Here is a 16,734-nt window from a genome sequence, read left to right as displayed (position 1 = left end):
TACACTTTTTAAAAGACTCGTGATGCAGGTGTACAATTTTGTGCTGGGCTGCGATCACACTATTCTAAGCAACAAGTTGGCAGGTGATCTCTGCTTTTTGGTGACCGTCCTGGAGTTGGGGGTTGAGGGTCCCAGGATTTTGGTGAATTGCAGTTACAGAGGGCCGCCAGAGTGGAGCTGAATCTGCCTGTCGTGAAGGTGGTTGGCAAGTGTCCCTGGTACCAGGCTTGTCCTAGGCATGCATTTCCTTCAGGTCAACCAGTATTCTCTGAGTGTCTTCATGAGACTCGGATTGTCTGTGGGAGGTATGTCTGCCACACTCGCTGGCTGTGGGGAAACTGACTCTCCCTCCTAGGAACAGATATTTCCAGGGCAGGGCTGGGAAGGGCATGGGATTGGAGCTGCCTTCCTGAAGTCTTGGGCAAGGCTTGGCAACATGTGAGTTCTCAGATCTTTAGTCAATCCCACTCCTGGGCCTGAGTTTACAGTTCTGTACGACAAAGGGTTTGTGCCACGATGCCTGACAGGGGCAGGACCACACCCCTGCGGAGTATTTAGAAGCGTGTAGGGGAGTGTCTGGGTTGGCACGGTAACTGGGGTGCCTGAAGGCATACTTGTTAACTGGCACAGTGGGTGGGATCACCCTGCTTGGTGGAGAACCACCAGGCCCCATTGAGAAGGAACAGGGGTGCTCTGGGGCACTTCCGGCTCCCAGAGTGTTTTGTGTTGGGAGTGGTAGGCCTTTGGAAAGGTGGGGAGATGTCCCCTCAGCTGGACCCAGCCCTGTTGGGTCCCAGGACTTGTCTTGACATGACTCCACGAGAAGACAAATTCTCATGCCCGAAAGAAACAAACCTCATCTCCAGGGTCCTCAGAGACTGCTGGCTAGGCCGGGGATCAATCCCCAGTGACTTGGGAAGCGATGGGAGACCCTTTGAGTGTCTCCCTCCCCTTACATGGCCCTGAGCCTGCCTCTTCCTGGTGACTGGGAACATCTCTTGCAGTTGAAGCCAGTTGGCTCCAGGACTCTGCCGGGCTCCCACATGGGGCAGGAACAAAGCCTGGTGTGTTACTTCTGACACTGCTGTAACTCTGCCGCCCACATGTCCAGCCCTGCCCTCGGCCTGCCTAGCCCATCTGCTCACACAGGTGTTTTGATCCTCCCTTGTTCCCCCGGCCGTGATTCTGCCTTTGGTTCAGGGCCCCTCCTTGTTCATGGTTGTTTTCCTAGTTGTGACTAAAGCTGAGTGACCATGTGTGGGAAGATGAATGGCCTTACTTAAAAATCTATGGCTTTGACTGCCGCTGGATTCTCAGAAATAGGTAGACCAGAGGACTTTACAGCGGCCTTCACACCTCTTGGCCGTAGCTTTTGTGTCCAGAGTATTTGGGCTTCTCCAGTGAAAGGAAAAGTCTCTGCCAAAGCACTCCCTGAGGATTCTGGGCTGCACAGCATCTGCGGGTGGGCTCCAGTGCTTTCCTGACCTGGGGCTGCCTCTGTTGCTGGTACTCGAATGTTTTCAGGCTAAGTCGCCATCATTCCATGATGTTCTTTAAGTCAAGATTGAACTTTGTTCTGTGCTATGATTCTGCGATAGGCAAGGAAGGGTTGGGCTACTTGTGTTCCCCGTTCCCCAGCTTAGAGTCAAGACCTAAGATCTGCTCCTATAGGCCTGGGGCCCTTCTCTGTGGAAGCCTGATGCAATCAGTCTCCACCTAGACCTTGGGGCTCCCAGACCTCGGGGCTCCCTTCCCCATCTCTGCCCATACCACTTGGCATTTACATATGCCACAGTCATATCTCGTGTATTTGTCCTGGGAATCCTCAGAGCTCAAGGCCCCTTGTCTGTGGATTCTGCATTGTCCAGCACAGTCCGAGCTCCTCCCTGGACTTTTCCAGCTGTAGCCTTGTTCTTCATACCTGTGTTTATTGACCAGCTGTGTCCATGGCCCCGTTTCTCCTCTGTGTTAGGATGGAGATGAATGCTCCTCCTGACCCCTGCCTCCCATGTCTGCTTCTGCAGGTGCCCAGGCATCCATTGTCTTCATCAAGGAGCCATCCTCCCAGGATGCACTGCAAGGGCGCCGGGCGCTGCTCCGTTGTGAAGTTGAAGCCCCGGGCCCAGTGCAGGTGTACTGGCTGCTCAATGGGGTGCCTGTCCAGGACACCGAGCGCCGTTTTGCCCAGGGCAGCAGCCTGAGCTTTGCGGCTGTGGATCGGCTTCAGGATTCTGGCGCCTTCCAGTGTGTGGCTCGGGATAACGTCACTGGAGAGGAAGCCCGCAGTGCCAATGCCTCCTTCAACATCAAATGTGAGAGCCTGTTTGGAGGGAGGGTACCGTGCCCGGTGCATCCACCAGACTCAGCAACTGAGTCCTGGTAGCCTTCTGCCTCAGTTTCCCCTATTGCCAGTTGAATGGGCCATATAGAATTCAGTTGTGGTACTACTTGTGTGGATAAGAGAAAGAAGCTTCCTCCCTTCTTCCTTCCCTCTCCTCACTTTTCTTCTGCCTTTCCTTCTTCTTCCCCACATTGCCTCCCATCCCTTTTCTTCGCTGTGGTTTGGACCCAGAGTCCCACACATGCTGAGCATACAAAGCATCGTTCATTTTTCCCAAGCTCCCCAACCGCTTCAAGTCAGTGTCCCGTTTATCTGCCAAAGGCTTTCACCGAAGTCCTTGGTGTGAATTAAGTCTGACGTGCCGGGTACAGGCATGTGCTCTGTGCCTGGTGCCCATGGTAGCAACTTCACGGCGCTTACAGCTCTGGAGGGTTCGGTGGTGTCCTCCTACCTCTCCACTTTCCCACCGTTGCTCTGCCCTGCGCTCACTGCAACCGTGGCCTCTGCTCCAGGGATCGAGGCGGGTCCTGTGGTGCTGAAGCACCCGGCGTCGGAAGCTGAGATCCAGCCGCAGACCCAGGTCACGCTTCGCTGTCACATTGACGGGCACCCTCGGTAAGGAGCCACGGAGGGTGGGGCAGGGACAGGCAGGGACGTCGCCCCAAGTCCTTGAGCCTGTGCAAGTGTCTTTGCTTCATGCTATAACCACTGCCTCCAAGCCCCCAGTGCTCCCCATCCCTTCCCATTCCCTCCAAACCCCAGCGTTCCTCCCTCCTCCCCAAATGCCCTCACCGGCCTCTGGAGAAGGGTGAACACTGCACGGGTTGATCCCAGACTCGTGGAACTGAGAGATCTGGACTCTTCTTCTATCCTGAACTAATGTTTGCCCTTTTTTTACAAACTGCTTCCCCTCCTCAGGCCTCCATTCCTCCCCTTGTAAACTGTTGAGTGTCCAGTTAGACGGCTGGTTCTCTCTCCTCTTTTCTCTGTTTGTGATCCCCCACCCCATGCCCCACAGGCCTACCTACCAGTGGTTCCGGGATGGGACTGCTCTCTCTGATCAGAGCACCCACACAGTCAGCAGCAAGGAGAGGAACCTGACCCTGCGGCCGGCCAGTCCTGAACATAGCGGCCTCTACTCCTGCTGTGCCCACAATGCCTTTGGCCAAGCCTGCAGCAGCCAGAACTTCACCTTGAGCATCGCAGGTGAGCCTGTTGCGGGGCCGGAAGAGGGGAGGCGGAGCTGCCCGGGGAGGGGGGGTCACTGCCCTGCCTGCTCACTTCCTCCATGCTTTCCTCTTGCCACAGATGAAAGCTTTGCCAGGGTGGTGCTGGCGCCTCAGGACGTTGTTGTAGCAAGGAACGAGGAGGCCATGTTTCACTGCCAGTTCTCAGCCCAGCCACCCCCGAGCCTGCAATGGGTCTTTGAGGATGAAACCCCCATCACCAACCGCAGCCGGTAAGACCTCTGGGGATTCAGAGATTCAGTTCAGGCTGGTCCCTCGTGAACTTGTATTTCTTCAGATTTTCAGCAGATGGCAGCAGAATGTTCTGGTGGTGCTGAAAGAGTCCGGTGTCTGGGACGCAGACACGGCGGCGTGTTTGTACTTTGATTCCCTCCTCTCCCTACCCACGTGGGCCATCCAGGATGGGAGAGCAGGCACCCAGGGATTGCCACGGAGCTTGAGTCAGCCAACCTGCTGCAGACGCGGAGCCTGCGCTCCATCTGCAAGCCCCTAAGTGGCCAGGCTGTTTCAGAAAACGCTGGAGAGGTTAGGGAAAGAGCTGTGGGAGCAGCTAAGAAAGCTCAGACCACCAGGGAGGAGCTGGGGTGGGGGAGGGGCTGTGTGCTCACAATCTGCGTAGCAAGATCTAAGGTGGTACCGTCACGCGCCGAACGTACGTCTTAGGAGGAAGCAGGTGTCTCTGAGAGGTTTGGGGAGGGTTTGCCCTATCAGGATGCTTGCCCGGATTCTGAGAGACGAAAGGACGCCTTTGTGGTACCCGCATGGCTCCCTAGGTCAGAGGCTTTAGTCCTGGGAAATCATTAGATCATCTGATGTGGCTAAGAGGCTCTTGTCCTTGAAACTGGGGTGACTACTGAGAGGTGGTGCTGCTTGTATATTTTCCTTTTTCCCACATTGCAATTTGTCCCACCTTCCTTCCGTTGGTTTTTTGTTTGTTTGTTTGTTTGTTTGTTTGTTTTCAAAACAAGGTCTCTTGTAGCCTTGGCTATTCTAGACTCGCTTTGCAGACCAGGCTGCCCTTGAACTCACAGAGATCTGCCTGCCTCTGCCTCCCTGAGTGCTGGGATCACAGGTGTGAGCCACCAAGCCTGGCAAAATTGAGTTTCTTGCAGTTGGAAAACACACCAGCAAATGGGGCATGAAAACCCGTGCCCATAATCCCAACATTTAACAGGATGAGGCTGGAGGATGTAAAATCTGAGGTCGGGGCTGAGGAGGGAGCTTAGTAGGTAGGTAAAGTGATTGCTGAGCCAGCATCAAGACCTGTGTTCAGATCCTCAGTGCCTGTCTAAGATCGAAAGGTGTGGCAGTGTGCATTGGTAACCCCATGCTGAGGGTCAGAGACGGGGCTCTGGGATCTGCTGGCCAGACAGTCTAACTGAAATGGTAAGCTCCTGAGTGAGAGGTCCTGTGTCATAAAGCAGGATGAAGCGATAGGCCATCTGACATCCACCTTTGGCTTGCACGCGCACGCACACACATACACACACACACACACACACACACACACACACATATCCACTCTAGGTGCAGTCAAGGCCAGCCTGGGTGATACAGTAAGTGTGAAGCCATCCTGGAGAGATAGAGCACCAGCTGCTCTTCCGGAAGAACCAGGATTGATTGTCAGCTCATAGCCCCTGTCACTCCAATTTCAGGGGATCTGATCCCCTCTTCTGGCCTCCACAAGCACAGGGCATACATTTAGGCAAAACACTTGTACACAAAAAACAAAAATAATTTAAAAAAAAAACAAAAAACAAAGAGCTGGGCGGTGCTGGTGCACATTTTTAATCCCAGCACTTGAGAGGCAGAAGCAGGCAGATCTCTGTGAGTTCGAGGCCAGCCCGAGCAGCCCGAGCAAATTCCAGGACAGCCAGGGCTACCCGGAGAAGCCCTGTCTTGAAAAACATAAAATATATTTATAAAAAAATAAATTTAAAAAAAGAAAGAAAGGAAGGAATGGGGCTACCAATGTGAAGGCGCACAGCTTTAATCCCGGATTCAGTAGGCAGAGAGATGAGGATCTTGGTGAGTTCGAGGCCGGCCAGGAGAACATAGTGAGACCCTGTTGCGGGGGAGAAAAGAGAAGAGGAGCGGCAAAGATGCCTCAGTTATTACAAGCCCTTACTGCTCTCGTGGAGCATCTGGGTTGGTTCCAGGCACCCTCATGGCAGCTCATAACTGTCTGCAACTCCAGTTCTAGAGTTCTCTGACACCTTCTCTGGCCTCTGCTGACATGACGCTTGTGCGTGGTGAAAATATATCCGCCCTGGCAAACGCACATAGACATAAAATAAAAATAAAATTTAAAACAAGAAAGGAAAGGTACATACCGACACCCACACTCTCGCACGCTCGTGCACACATGCAGGGGCGTAACTCCCCCTTCTCATAACACAGACCCTTGCAACCTGAAATTCCGCTGCGTGCTAGGGCCGCCTCTTCCAGACAGCGCTCTCTTCCTTCCGCAGTCCCCCTCACCTCCGCAGAGCTGTGGTGTTCGCCAATGGCTCTCTGCTGCTGACCCAGGTCCGGCCACGGAATGCAGGAGTCTACCGTTGCATTGGCCAGGGACAGAGGGGCCCGCCCATCGTCCTGCAAGCCACGCTCCACCTGGCAGGTGGGTCTCTGTAGCCGATGTTGGTGGCTCCTGGGGCTTTGGGACCCTTCTTTGGCTTAGCTAGCGTCTCAGAGGACAGAGACAGGAAGAGGATGCTGGGCGAAAGGAGGAGATGCAGAGAGGCGGGATTGTGGTTGGAGGGAGCCTGGACTTCCTGGAAAATATCCCATACCCAGATGCCCGAGGCAACCAAGCAAGTTACCTTCCTCTCGTGTCCTTGCAGAGATTGAAGACATGCTGCCCCTGGAGCCTCGGGTGTTCATAGCTGGCGGGGAGGAGCGTGTCGCCTGCCCAGCCCCCCAGGGTGTGCCTACCCCCAGCGTGTGGTGGGAACATGGTGGAGTCCGTCTCCCTGCCCATGGCAAGGTCTACCAGAAGGGCCTTGAGCTCGTTTTTGCCAGTATCGCCGAGAGCGATGCTGGCGTCTACACCTGCCACGCGGCCAACCTCGCCGGCCAGCGGCGACAGGATGTCAACATCACCGTGGCCAGTGAGTACTTTTCCTGTGGGGGGTGAGCCTAGGAGGCCTTGGGGTTTGGGTGTAAGGGTTAGAAGCTTCTCTGGTGTACACCGAGGCTCTGTAGCCTTGGGGGGATGGGTCACCTGACAGTGGTGAGCCCGGGCCAGAGGGAGAGGTATATCAGGGGAAGTAAACACGGCCCTCTCACGAAAGTGGTCCCCTCACCGCAGAGGAGAACGCTGTCTGGTAGACTGCCCGCCGTCTCCAGTGTAACCCTGGGGTCATGCTCCCTGAGCTACAGCAGCTCTGTCAAGCGTTAGAGATGAAAGAGCTCCCTCTCTCTTTCTCATGTCTGTGTGTGTGTGTGTGTGTGTGTGTGTGTGTGTGTGTGTGTGTGTGGTCACTTGTGGGTGTGGTCGGTGTTGGGAACCTTCCTCTCCCTAAGCCCAGATCTTGCTGCCCATCCTGTTCCGTGGACCCTTCCTTCTGTCTCTGCCACTCGGAGCTGGACTTGCACGCCACTGCACCTGGACCTCCCTCACGTGGGTCCTGGCACTCCAGGCTAGGTCCACAAGCTTATGCCGCATCTCTCTAGCCGCCTTCTCTTTCTCTTTGTTTTTGTTTGTTGTGCTTTGCCGGCTCCTTAAAGAAACATTACTGTGGTCGGAGGGCTGGCTCAGCAGTGAAGAGCACTTGCTGCCCTTGCAGAGGATCTAGCCTCAGTTCCCAGCACCCAGGTAGTGGCTCACAACTCTGCAACTCCTAGTTCCACAGGCTCTGGTACCTTCCTGTGACCTCCACAGCTACCAGGCCACATACATACCTGAAGGCAAAACACTACGAAATGTAAAATAAATACACCTTAAATTTAAAAAAAAAAAATGAGACATTTTGGGGATATTCTTCCTGTAAAGATAATGAAGTCAGGCTAGGGATGTAGATCAGCTGGTGGAGGACTTGTCTGCCATGCACAAAGCCCTGGGCGTGCTCCCTGGTGCCACATAAGCTGGGAAGCCGGGCACTCAGGAGGTGGAACCGGGAGGATCGGATGTCCAAGGACATTCTCAGCTATAGGAAACCCTATTTCAAAATAAAAAATACTGACATCTCAGAGGGCGTAACGTTTTGCACTTGGGCACCTGGCTTGGGTGACAGGCCACAGCCCACAGCTGGCTGGTGCCCAGTGTGCTTGGGTATTAACGTGTAGACAAGTGTGAGCCATGCAGCCAGCCTTAGTCAGGGTCTGTGGGTCCTCTGCTTTGTTGGGGGTCCTCTGGGACACTCAGAATTCAGGAGCTCGTGCTAATGCATGTTCGTATTTGGGACCTGCTGGCCCTGGTTGCTCACTACGCGGTGACAGAGCTGTGCTGGGTACTCTCTGAGGAGACCTGGGAAATCGGAGGCGAGCCGCGCTAGGTCAGGTGTGGAGCCAGAGAGTGTAGAGGCAGAGGATGTTGAGTTCTGAGACTTTGCCCGGGCAGCAAAGACTTGCTGTGTGACCCCTCCATGACCGGGCACGGTCCCCAGCCCTGGGAATGTGGCAGTAAGCAAAGCAGAGACGCACACTCCACACACCCCTTGAAGCTTAAATTCTGGCTAGCAGGAGAGACAAAACAAGTGTGAAAAACAATTTGGTGAGCAATCACAGAATTTCAATAACTTTATTTTATGTGTGAGAGTGTTTTGCCTGAGTGTCTGAGTGCAAGCCTGGTGTCCACGGAGGCGAGAAGGGAGCACGGGGTCCCCTCCCAGGGAGTTCCTGCTGGTGATAGGCTGCCGTGTGGGTGTTGGGAACAGAACCTAGATCCCCTGGAAGAGCAACAAGCACTCTTAGTCACTGAGCCACGGCCCCCTAAATACATAACTTCAGGTTGAAGTACAACTAACGTAGAAAAATAACAGGGAATTGGGAGACAGGAGGCCACGGGGTTTCCTTTGAATACAATGCTGGTGAGAATGGCCGAGGTTGACCTGAGAGGAGAGCAGTGAGGACGTGAGCCCATACGTAAGTCACTTACGCACCATCTCATAGCAAGCGCTGCTCAGCCCCGGTAGCTCGGAATGGCCGTGGACATGCCTAGGTTTTTGTGGTGGGATTCTCCTCTGAGGGCTTATGAACGCCACAGCGCTGTCGGAGGGCCAGCCGGTTAACTCACATCCAGCGCCCAGCTGGTCTCTGATAGTCTCCATCACGTGTCTGGGAAGGCCAGGTTTCCTCACATAGAAACTGGATTCCAAGAGGGTGAGCGTGTGTTCTAGAAGGCAAGGCGAGTGTCAGGCCACCCAGCTGTCCAGGAAGGAGAGGGATGAACTGCCTCTTGACGGAGAATGTGTGGCTGTCACGTTAAAAAAAACTGAAAGGGCTGGGAGGGCTGTCTGCCACTGTAGACGCTCGGCCCCACCAGGGCGGGTGGAAAGTCCGAGAGGCTCGCAGGTGGAAGACTGGCCTTTCAGACCAATCTGGCTGTGCCGAGAAGACCAGAACATTTAATCGGGGCTGGTCAGGTGGTGGGCTGGGTGCTTGCCACCGAGTCTGACAACCTGAGTTCAGTCCCTGGGACCCACGTGGTGAAAGGAGAGACTGGCTCTAGCAGGTCGTCTTTGACTTCTGCATGTATGCTGTATAGGCCTGCCTGGCCTGGAGCTCACCATGGAGGTCAGACTTGAATTCAGAGATCTGAGATCTGATTGCTTCTTCTTCCCGAGTGCTGGGAATAAAAAACTTCTCTTTTTTTATTTTTTTATAGTACAAATAAGAGTAGTGGTATGAATAAGGCATAGCGGTGCATGTCTTTAAACCTGGCACTTGAACTCCAGACAGCAGGTGGCTCTCTGTGCGTTCAAGATCAGCCTGATCCACACAGAGAGTCCTAGGACAGCCAGGGCTGCAGAGTGAGACCTTATGTACAAACAAACCAAAGAAACAGTGTATTCCCTGGGAGTATTGAGTGAGCCTGAACAGGGGTGATACTGGTGGACGTGAGAGTTGGTTAAATTCAGGTTCAATTTCAGAGCTTAAATAAGAAGGATTGGTGTAGAATAAAAGAGATAGCCTCGGGACAGTAAGTCAAGACTGAACTCCTGGCTCCTACATTTGGCTGGAAAACAGCGTTCCTTGCTGAAATAGAGAGTGCTGGGTTGCAGTTTTTGGAGGGAAATGAGTATAATTTTCTGGCTATCCATTCGGAAATGCCAGTAGACAGTTGGCTTGCCGTGGGGAGGTGTCATGAGTCAAGGACATGGGGTTATCTGTTCAGATGATAGAGGAGATTATTTATAAAGTTAATTTAGCTAAAATGAAACTGAGTGCATCAGTCACGCCATGACGGATGTCTGAGTGACGTAGAAAGGGAAGGATTTCTGTTCGGCTCATGACTTCAAAGGTTTTGCTCTGTGCTCTGTTGGATCCACTGCTTTGGGTCTGAGGGGAGGCAGGACATTGGGGTAGCAGGAGCCTGAGACAGAGGTTGCTCATCTCATCATGACCAGGAAGCAGAGAAGTGTTCAAGGAGGAAGGGTTTGGGAACAAGACCTGTTCGTCAAAGGCATCCGTGACTTTGAAGGAGACCCTCAGTGATCATGTGTTCCAGCTAGGTCCCAGCTTCCACTGAAGGTTCTACCCTCTTCCAAAATAGTGCCACACCACCTGGGAATCAAGCTCACAACACTTTAGCCTATGTATGGGGGACACTCCCCTCCACCTCCGAGACAGGGTTTCCCTGCGTAGTCCTGGCTGCCCTGGAACTCATGCTGTAGACCAGGCTGGCCTTGAACTCACAAAGATCCACCTGCCTCTGCCTCCCGAGTGCTGGGATTAAAGGCATGTGCCATGACTGCTGGCTCCGTGGGGGACATTTCACATTCAAACTATAACACTAACTCTGGCCCGTTATGATGTAATGTGAAAAAGAACCAGGGTGGTGACATGTTTGTTTAATTTGATTTATGTGTAAGAGTGTGTTTTCTGCGTGTATGTTTGTGCACCGTATGCGTGCCTGGGCTCTGTGGAGGCAGAAGAGGGTGTTGTGTTCCCTAGAAGTGGAGTCACAGGTGGTTGTGAGCCACCATGTGGGTTCTAGGAATGGAATCTTTGGCCGAGCAGCCAGTGCTCTTCACCTCAGGCCCGGGCCCAGCCCCTGGCGGTGGAGTCTTACGTAGCACGGCTGCCCAACCTCTGTAATGGCAGTTGCCATTACTTCCTTGACCTTAGCTTTTCCAAGCTGGACCACGGTAGAGGAGTGCACCTTGGGTGTTTACTGTGGATGAAATGAAGATGTTGGAAAGGCCTTTGGATGTCACCCCAGCAGCCCTGGGGGTTCCGAATGCAGGAGTGCCAGTGTCTGAATGCTCTGTGATTGACACGTTTGGTTTTGGAGACCTGTTGTTCAGCTTTATCCGTTTCTCCTTGTCCCTCTAGCTGTGCCCACATGGCTAAAGAAGCCCCAAGACAGCCAGCTGGAAGAGGGCAAACCTGGCTACCTGCACTGCCTGACACAGGCCACACCTAAGCCCACTGTCATCTGGTACAGGAACCAAATGCTTATCTCAGAGGTGAGAAAGGCTGGCCTTCCGGTGGACGGGAGTTTCCCACGGCCTTCCCCAGTGCACACCCCTGGAGCTCTCTTTCCCCGGAGGCCGCCCTCAGGGAGACGGCACTAGCCCCTTCCTGCTCACGTCTGTGTCCCGCAGGACTCGCGGTTCGAGGTTTCCAAGAATGGGACCTTACGCATCAACAGCGTGGAGGTATATGACGGGACGCTGTACCGGTGCGTGAGCAGCACCCCAGCTGGTAGCATCGAGGCCCAGGCCCGTGTCCAGGTGCTGGGTGAGTCGGCATGTCGGGAGAGTGCCTGGTTTGACCGGGAGTGGCAGGGAAGGTGATGGCCTGGCCTCTCTTCCGGTCTCAGTGATTTCTCCTCTCCTTCCCCACTGAACCAGAGAAACTCAAGTTCACGCCACCGCCGCAGCCACAGCAGTGCATGGAGTTTGATAAGGAGGCTACCGTGCCCTGCTCGGCCACTGGCCGGGAGAAGCCCACCGTTAAGTGGGTACGGGCAGGTAGGTACCGGGTAACACAGGTTAGGGCATATATGTGTGTGTGTATGAGGGACAGGGTTACCCAGCATGCACCAGGAACTGTGTGTGGGGAGGGATGGACCGGAAATGCAGGATTGATTGATACAGTCCTAGGAGAGAAGGGAAAACTGTAAACCCAGAGGGGTCACGAGGACAGCACTGGTCAGCAGAGATGGCCACTCCAGGCAGCTTGTGGGTGGCCTATCAAGGCAATGCTGTCCAGACCCCCTCTTCACCAGCACCAAAGTAGCATGGATTCCTTGACGAACATTGTTTCAGGGGTGTACATCAGCTCCCTCATCTTTACGTCTGTCTGTGCAGCCTTGACTATCATGAACGCCCTTTGTAGACCAGGCTGGCCTCGAACTCTAGAGATCTGCCTGCCTCTGCGGTCCCAAGCACTGGGATTAAAGACGTGCACCACCATACCCAGCATCTGAATCTTTTACCCTTGCATAATGGCTTTATTATATATACAGCTTTGACTTATTATACTTCCTGAGCAAAGGCATACTTATTTTGTTTATTTGAATTAGTAGAGTCGTGGGGGGTCAAACCTGTGACCTTACGTATGCTAGACAAGCTGCCTCCATCGAGCTACTTTCCCTGGTCCTTTTTCAAACTTATCATTTATTTTTTTATTAATTAACTAATTAATGCAGCCCAGGATGACCTTGACCTTAGGGTCATTCTGCCTCAGCTTCCCAAGTCCTGTGATTATAGGCATGTCCCAGTACACCTGACCATTTTGTTTTTTGTTTTTGAGACAGTCTCACTATGTAGACCAGGCTGCCCTCAAACTCACAGGCATCCGCCTGCCTCTGCCTCCTGAGTGCTGGGATTAACAAGTACCACCGTGCCCAGGGCTTATGTGGCTTTTGTTGTTTTATTTTCTCTTATTTGTGTGTGTGGGGGTCTTCTCCCTGTGTGTTTGTGTGCTGTGTGAGTGCAGTGCCTTGGAGGCCAGTAGGACCAGTGGGACTGATGCTGCAGGAGTTAGAGAAGGCTGTGAGCCGCCATGTGGATTTTATGGATGCTAAGAGTCCAACCCGAGACCTGGAAGAGCGGCCTGTGCTCTTAACTACTGTGCCATCTCTCCAGCTCCCCTCCCCCGCTGTTTCTTTTTTGAAGCAAGGTCTCACTGTGTAGCCCTGGCTGACGTGGAACTTGCTGTCCTTGTAGACCAGGCTGCCCTCAAACATAGATCCTCCTGCCTCTGCCTCCTGAGTTCTGGGACTAAAGCGGCCCTCCACACCCAGCACTTAGTGGTTTTCAGCTTAACACTATTAATCATTTCTCCTTTGTCTTTATATATTGTATATAATAGCAGTCTCCACTGTTGTAACAATCTCATAATTGGATTCTCAAAATTACCCTTTACAAGTGTCAGAGACTTGGATTGTTATCCTCTCCTTTTTATTGCTCTACTGCATCTCTAATCCCGACGTTAGTGGGGTTTATTTTTCTGGATTTAGGTTTGTTTCCTTTGGGAAAGAATCCCAGAAGTAGAATTTTATATATCTAGGATATGCACATTTTTATAACCACCTAAATGAGCTGCCAAACTGTTCTCACAGTTTCACATCTGTGCCAGCCGTGGGAGGGAGGGTGGGTTTGCAGCTTCTGCAGGGGACTGCCTCTTCCGGAAAGACTAGGGGATCCAGCTGCATCTAGAATGGGGTGTCAGGAATGACTTGGTTCTAGGAATGAGGAATAACAGGCAGTAAGATGAGACAAGGCCTTGGCCTGCTCAGAAGTCTAGTCTGTCACAAATGAACTGTTGTCCATCTGTAAGAGGTGAGACTGGGAAACAGGGGGGCGGGGGTGAGTAACTAACAGGGGGCTTTGGGTTTGGACTCGTCCGTGTTACTTGGGCTGGAGTGTTGGCTCAGAGGTTAAGAGCACTGGCTGCTCTTCCAGAAGTCCTGAGTTCAGTTTTCAGCACCCACATGGTGGCTCACAACCATCTATAATGAGATCTGGTGCCCTCTTCTGGCGTGCAGATGCACATACAGACAGAACATTGTATACTTAATAAACAAATAGATCTTAAAACTATAAATAAGCTAAATTTCATTCCCCTTTAAAAAAAAAAAAGTGTTACTCACAGTCACAAATGTTACAAGTAAGGTGGCTTGTGTGGGGTAGAGAGGAGTAACCCAGGGCCTTGTCAGCCATCCATGTAATTCCAGCCCATCTCACAATCCCCCTTGGTTATCTCTGCAGATGGAAGCAGCCTCCCTGAGTGGGTGACAGACAATGCCGGGACCCTGCATTTCGCCCGCGTGACCCGAGACGATGCTGGCAACTACACTTGCATCGCGTCCAACGAGCCACAGGGCCAGATCCGTGCCCACGTCCAGCTCACGGTGGCAGGTGCGGCTGTGGCAGAGCTCGGGAGCCAGAGTCTGGTGGCGGTGGGGTCTGGGGAGTAACGTCTTGTGTTCTGACAGTCGCATTGCTCGCTACTCCCCGGTCCTCTCTGGTCTCTTCCTGTCCAGTTTTCATCACCTTCAAAGTGGAACCAGAGCGCACGACTGTGTACCAGGGCCACACGGCGTTGCTGCGGTGCGAGGCCCAGGGGGACCCCAAGCCTCTTATTCAGTGGAAAGGCAAAGACCGAATCCTGGATCCCACCAAGCTAGGACCCAGGTAGGGCATCCTCCCAGCCAGCCTTGACCTTTCCTGCCGATGGCGGCTCCCCAGGGGCTGGCCCAGGTGAGCGTTGCTGACCTGGGCACATCTTCCCAGGATGCACATCTTCCAGAACGGCTCCCTGGTCATCCATGACGTTGCCCCGGAGGACTCGGGCTCCTACACCTGCATCGCCGGCAACAGCTGTAACATCAGGCACACGGAGGCTCCGCTCTTGGTCGTGGGTATGGGCCTAGAAAGGGTGCCCCGTGTGGGAGGTGTAGAATTCTTTCTTGTCTGTGTGTGCTGGTACCCTGTCAAACTGGGAGCCACCTAGGGGCGTTCTCTTTGGTATGGCGTCACCGTCCAGGGCTCCCGGCTGGAATGTCGCTTGGCTGCGTTCTACAGCGAAGGTGTGTGTACCTGGGTGGCTTGGGGATGCTGAGCTGTCTCCCAAGATGCGTCCTTCCCTTGTGCACTTACAAAGAGAGTAGATTTGTTTTGGCTCACGGTCTCAGACGCTTCCGCCCGGGGCTACGTAGAGCCCTGTTGCTTGTCTGTGGCAACATAGCACGTGGCGGCGGCACAGAGCATGCGGCAGGGGACGTGGCCTTTATCGTGTGTTGAGTGGAAGGCAAAAGAGAGAAAGGAATGGTCTAGGCCTCATTTCCCCTGCAAGGGCACGCCCCAGCCGCGACCTAGCTTTCCTCTACTCGGTGCCTCTTTCCGAAGGTCCTACCACTGCCCAGTAGTGTCGTAGGCTAGTGAGTCGGCTTCAACCCATCGACCTTTAGGAGGGAAACACCCAAGATCACGCTTAGGGATGGAGAGGAGAGACGGCTTAGAGAGGTTAAGAGCACTTAATGTTCATTCGGAGGACCCAAGTTCTGTTCGCAGCACACAACATCAGGCGGCCCACAGCCACCCCCACTCCAGCTCCACGTGACTGAAGACCTCTGACCTCCGATGGCACCTGCACTCACGGGCACATACAACACAGGGGCACATGTAATACACGAATTTTTAAAAAAAGGGCTCAAGGCCAGGCGCATGTATGCATTCCCAGCACTCAGGGAGGCAGAGGCAGGTGGATCACTATGAGTTTGAGACCAGCCTGGTCTACAAAATGAGTCCAGGACAGCCAAGGCTACACAGAGAAACCCTGTCTCGAAAAACAAAACAAAAAAAAAAACAAAACAAAAGGTTCAATCTTATAAACCAGGCACGGCAGTTCATTCTTGCAATCCTGGATCTTGGAGGCAGAGACAGGAGGATTGCCATGAGTTCAAGGCCAGTCAGGGTTAGTGAATTCCAGAGTTAGTGGGCTACAGAGTGAGACATTGTCTCAAAGAAAAGAAAAAACAAAACCTCCAAGCTATTGCAATTGGAATAGGCGAAGAGGGAGCCAGGTCAGGATGCAAGGACCAGAGATGATGATGACAGCCCAGGCCAGACCTGCCCTAGCCGTCTCTTTCCTTCTGAGAAGTTGTGGCTGTGGCTGCAGACGAGAGGAACTAAAGGGGAAGAAAGTTCACAAACTTCTCCATTCAGCAGAAGTGTTTTCCTAGTAACATATCTAATAGAAAATGGGAGTGTGGGAGCTCTTGGTTGAAGCTGAAGTTCACGCAGTGACTTATGGGACCTTGGTCTCCTGGGCCACTGAAAGCCGGTGGACCAGCAATGAGCTGAGTGATAACCAGACGCCTCCCAGTGTTCCTGTCCAGGGTTAGCTCAGTCGGTCTCCACAGCATGTGGAGGTCTTCAAGTGTCCAGAAGTTGTCACTGGGGAGACGTGGTAGAGAAGCAGGGTCTGGTTTGCTTGCGTAGCCCCTGTCCTGACCTCTCCATGTGTCTGTCAGACAAGCCAGTGATGGAGGACGCAGAGGGCCCAGGCAGCCCTCCCCCGTACAAGATGATCCAGACCATCGGGCTGTCAGTGGGCGCTGCTGTAGCCTATATCATCGCCGTGCTGGGCCTCATGTTCTACTGCAAGAAGCGGTGTAAAGCCAAACGGTTGCAGAAGCAGCCGGAAGGCGAGGAGCCAGAGATGGAGTGCCTCAATGGTGAGGTCCCCTTCTAAGGGGAGTGGGCCAGCGTGGGGGCAGAGCGCCCTCCCGTGGCAGCTGTGGAGGAAGGGAGCAAATGCTGCTGGAGAGAGGGGCCTGGCGCTGGGGCTGACCCATTCTCAGGGCCTTCGCTTCTGAGCTGCCTGGCTCGGGACTGCCTCAGGAGAGACTCTTGGGCCAGCCTTTTCTCCCAACACTAAGGCACAGATACAATTGCTATCTATGCATATACATGCGTCAGTTATACATCTTTTCAGTAGTTACACCGGGGGCGGCTCTGTCCGTCCATC

General features: G+C 53.5%; 1 protein-coding gene across 1 annotated transcript in view; it reads left to right on the top strand.

Moving 5' to 3' along the window:
• Window positions 1-16,734, top strand: part of Ptk7 (protein tyrosine kinase 7 (inactive)) — a 61,092-nt gene that overhangs the window by 35,047 nt on the left and 9,311 nt on the right. The window contains exons 2-14 of the mRNA XM_021640183.2: window positions 2,025-2,312; window positions 2,854-2,956; window positions 3,360-3,547; window positions 3,650-3,800; window positions 6,060-6,208; window positions 6,432-6,698; window positions 11,086-11,219; window positions 11,358-11,493; window positions 11,607-11,726; window positions 13,971-14,120; window positions 14,246-14,396; window positions 14,496-14,623; window positions 16,238-16,441. Of these exons, the coding sequence (XP_021495858.1) occupies window positions 2,025-2,312; window positions 2,854-2,956; window positions 3,360-3,547; window positions 3,650-3,800; window positions 6,060-6,208; window positions 6,432-6,698; window positions 11,086-11,219; window positions 11,358-11,493; window positions 11,607-11,726; window positions 13,971-14,120; window positions 14,246-14,396; window positions 14,496-14,623; window positions 16,238-16,441 (2,169 nt within the window). The remainder of the gene's footprint in view (window positions 1-2,024; window positions 2,313-2,853; window positions 2,957-3,359; window positions 3,548-3,649; window positions 3,801-6,059; window positions 6,209-6,431; window positions 6,699-11,085; window positions 11,220-11,357; window positions 11,494-11,606; window positions 11,727-13,970; window positions 14,121-14,245; window positions 14,397-14,495; window positions 14,624-16,237; window positions 16,442-16,734) is intronic.

This window comes from Meriones unguiculatus, chromosome 16 (genome assembly GCF_030254825.1).
Source record: "Meriones unguiculatus strain TT.TT164.6M chromosome 16, Bangor_MerUng_6.1, whole genome shotgun sequence".
NCBI lineage: Eukaryota > Metazoa > Chordata > Mammalia > Rodentia > Muridae > Meriones > Meriones unguiculatus.
The sequence above is the reverse complement of the archived record's forward strand: the minus strand, read 5'-3'. Positions and strand labels throughout refer to the sequence as shown.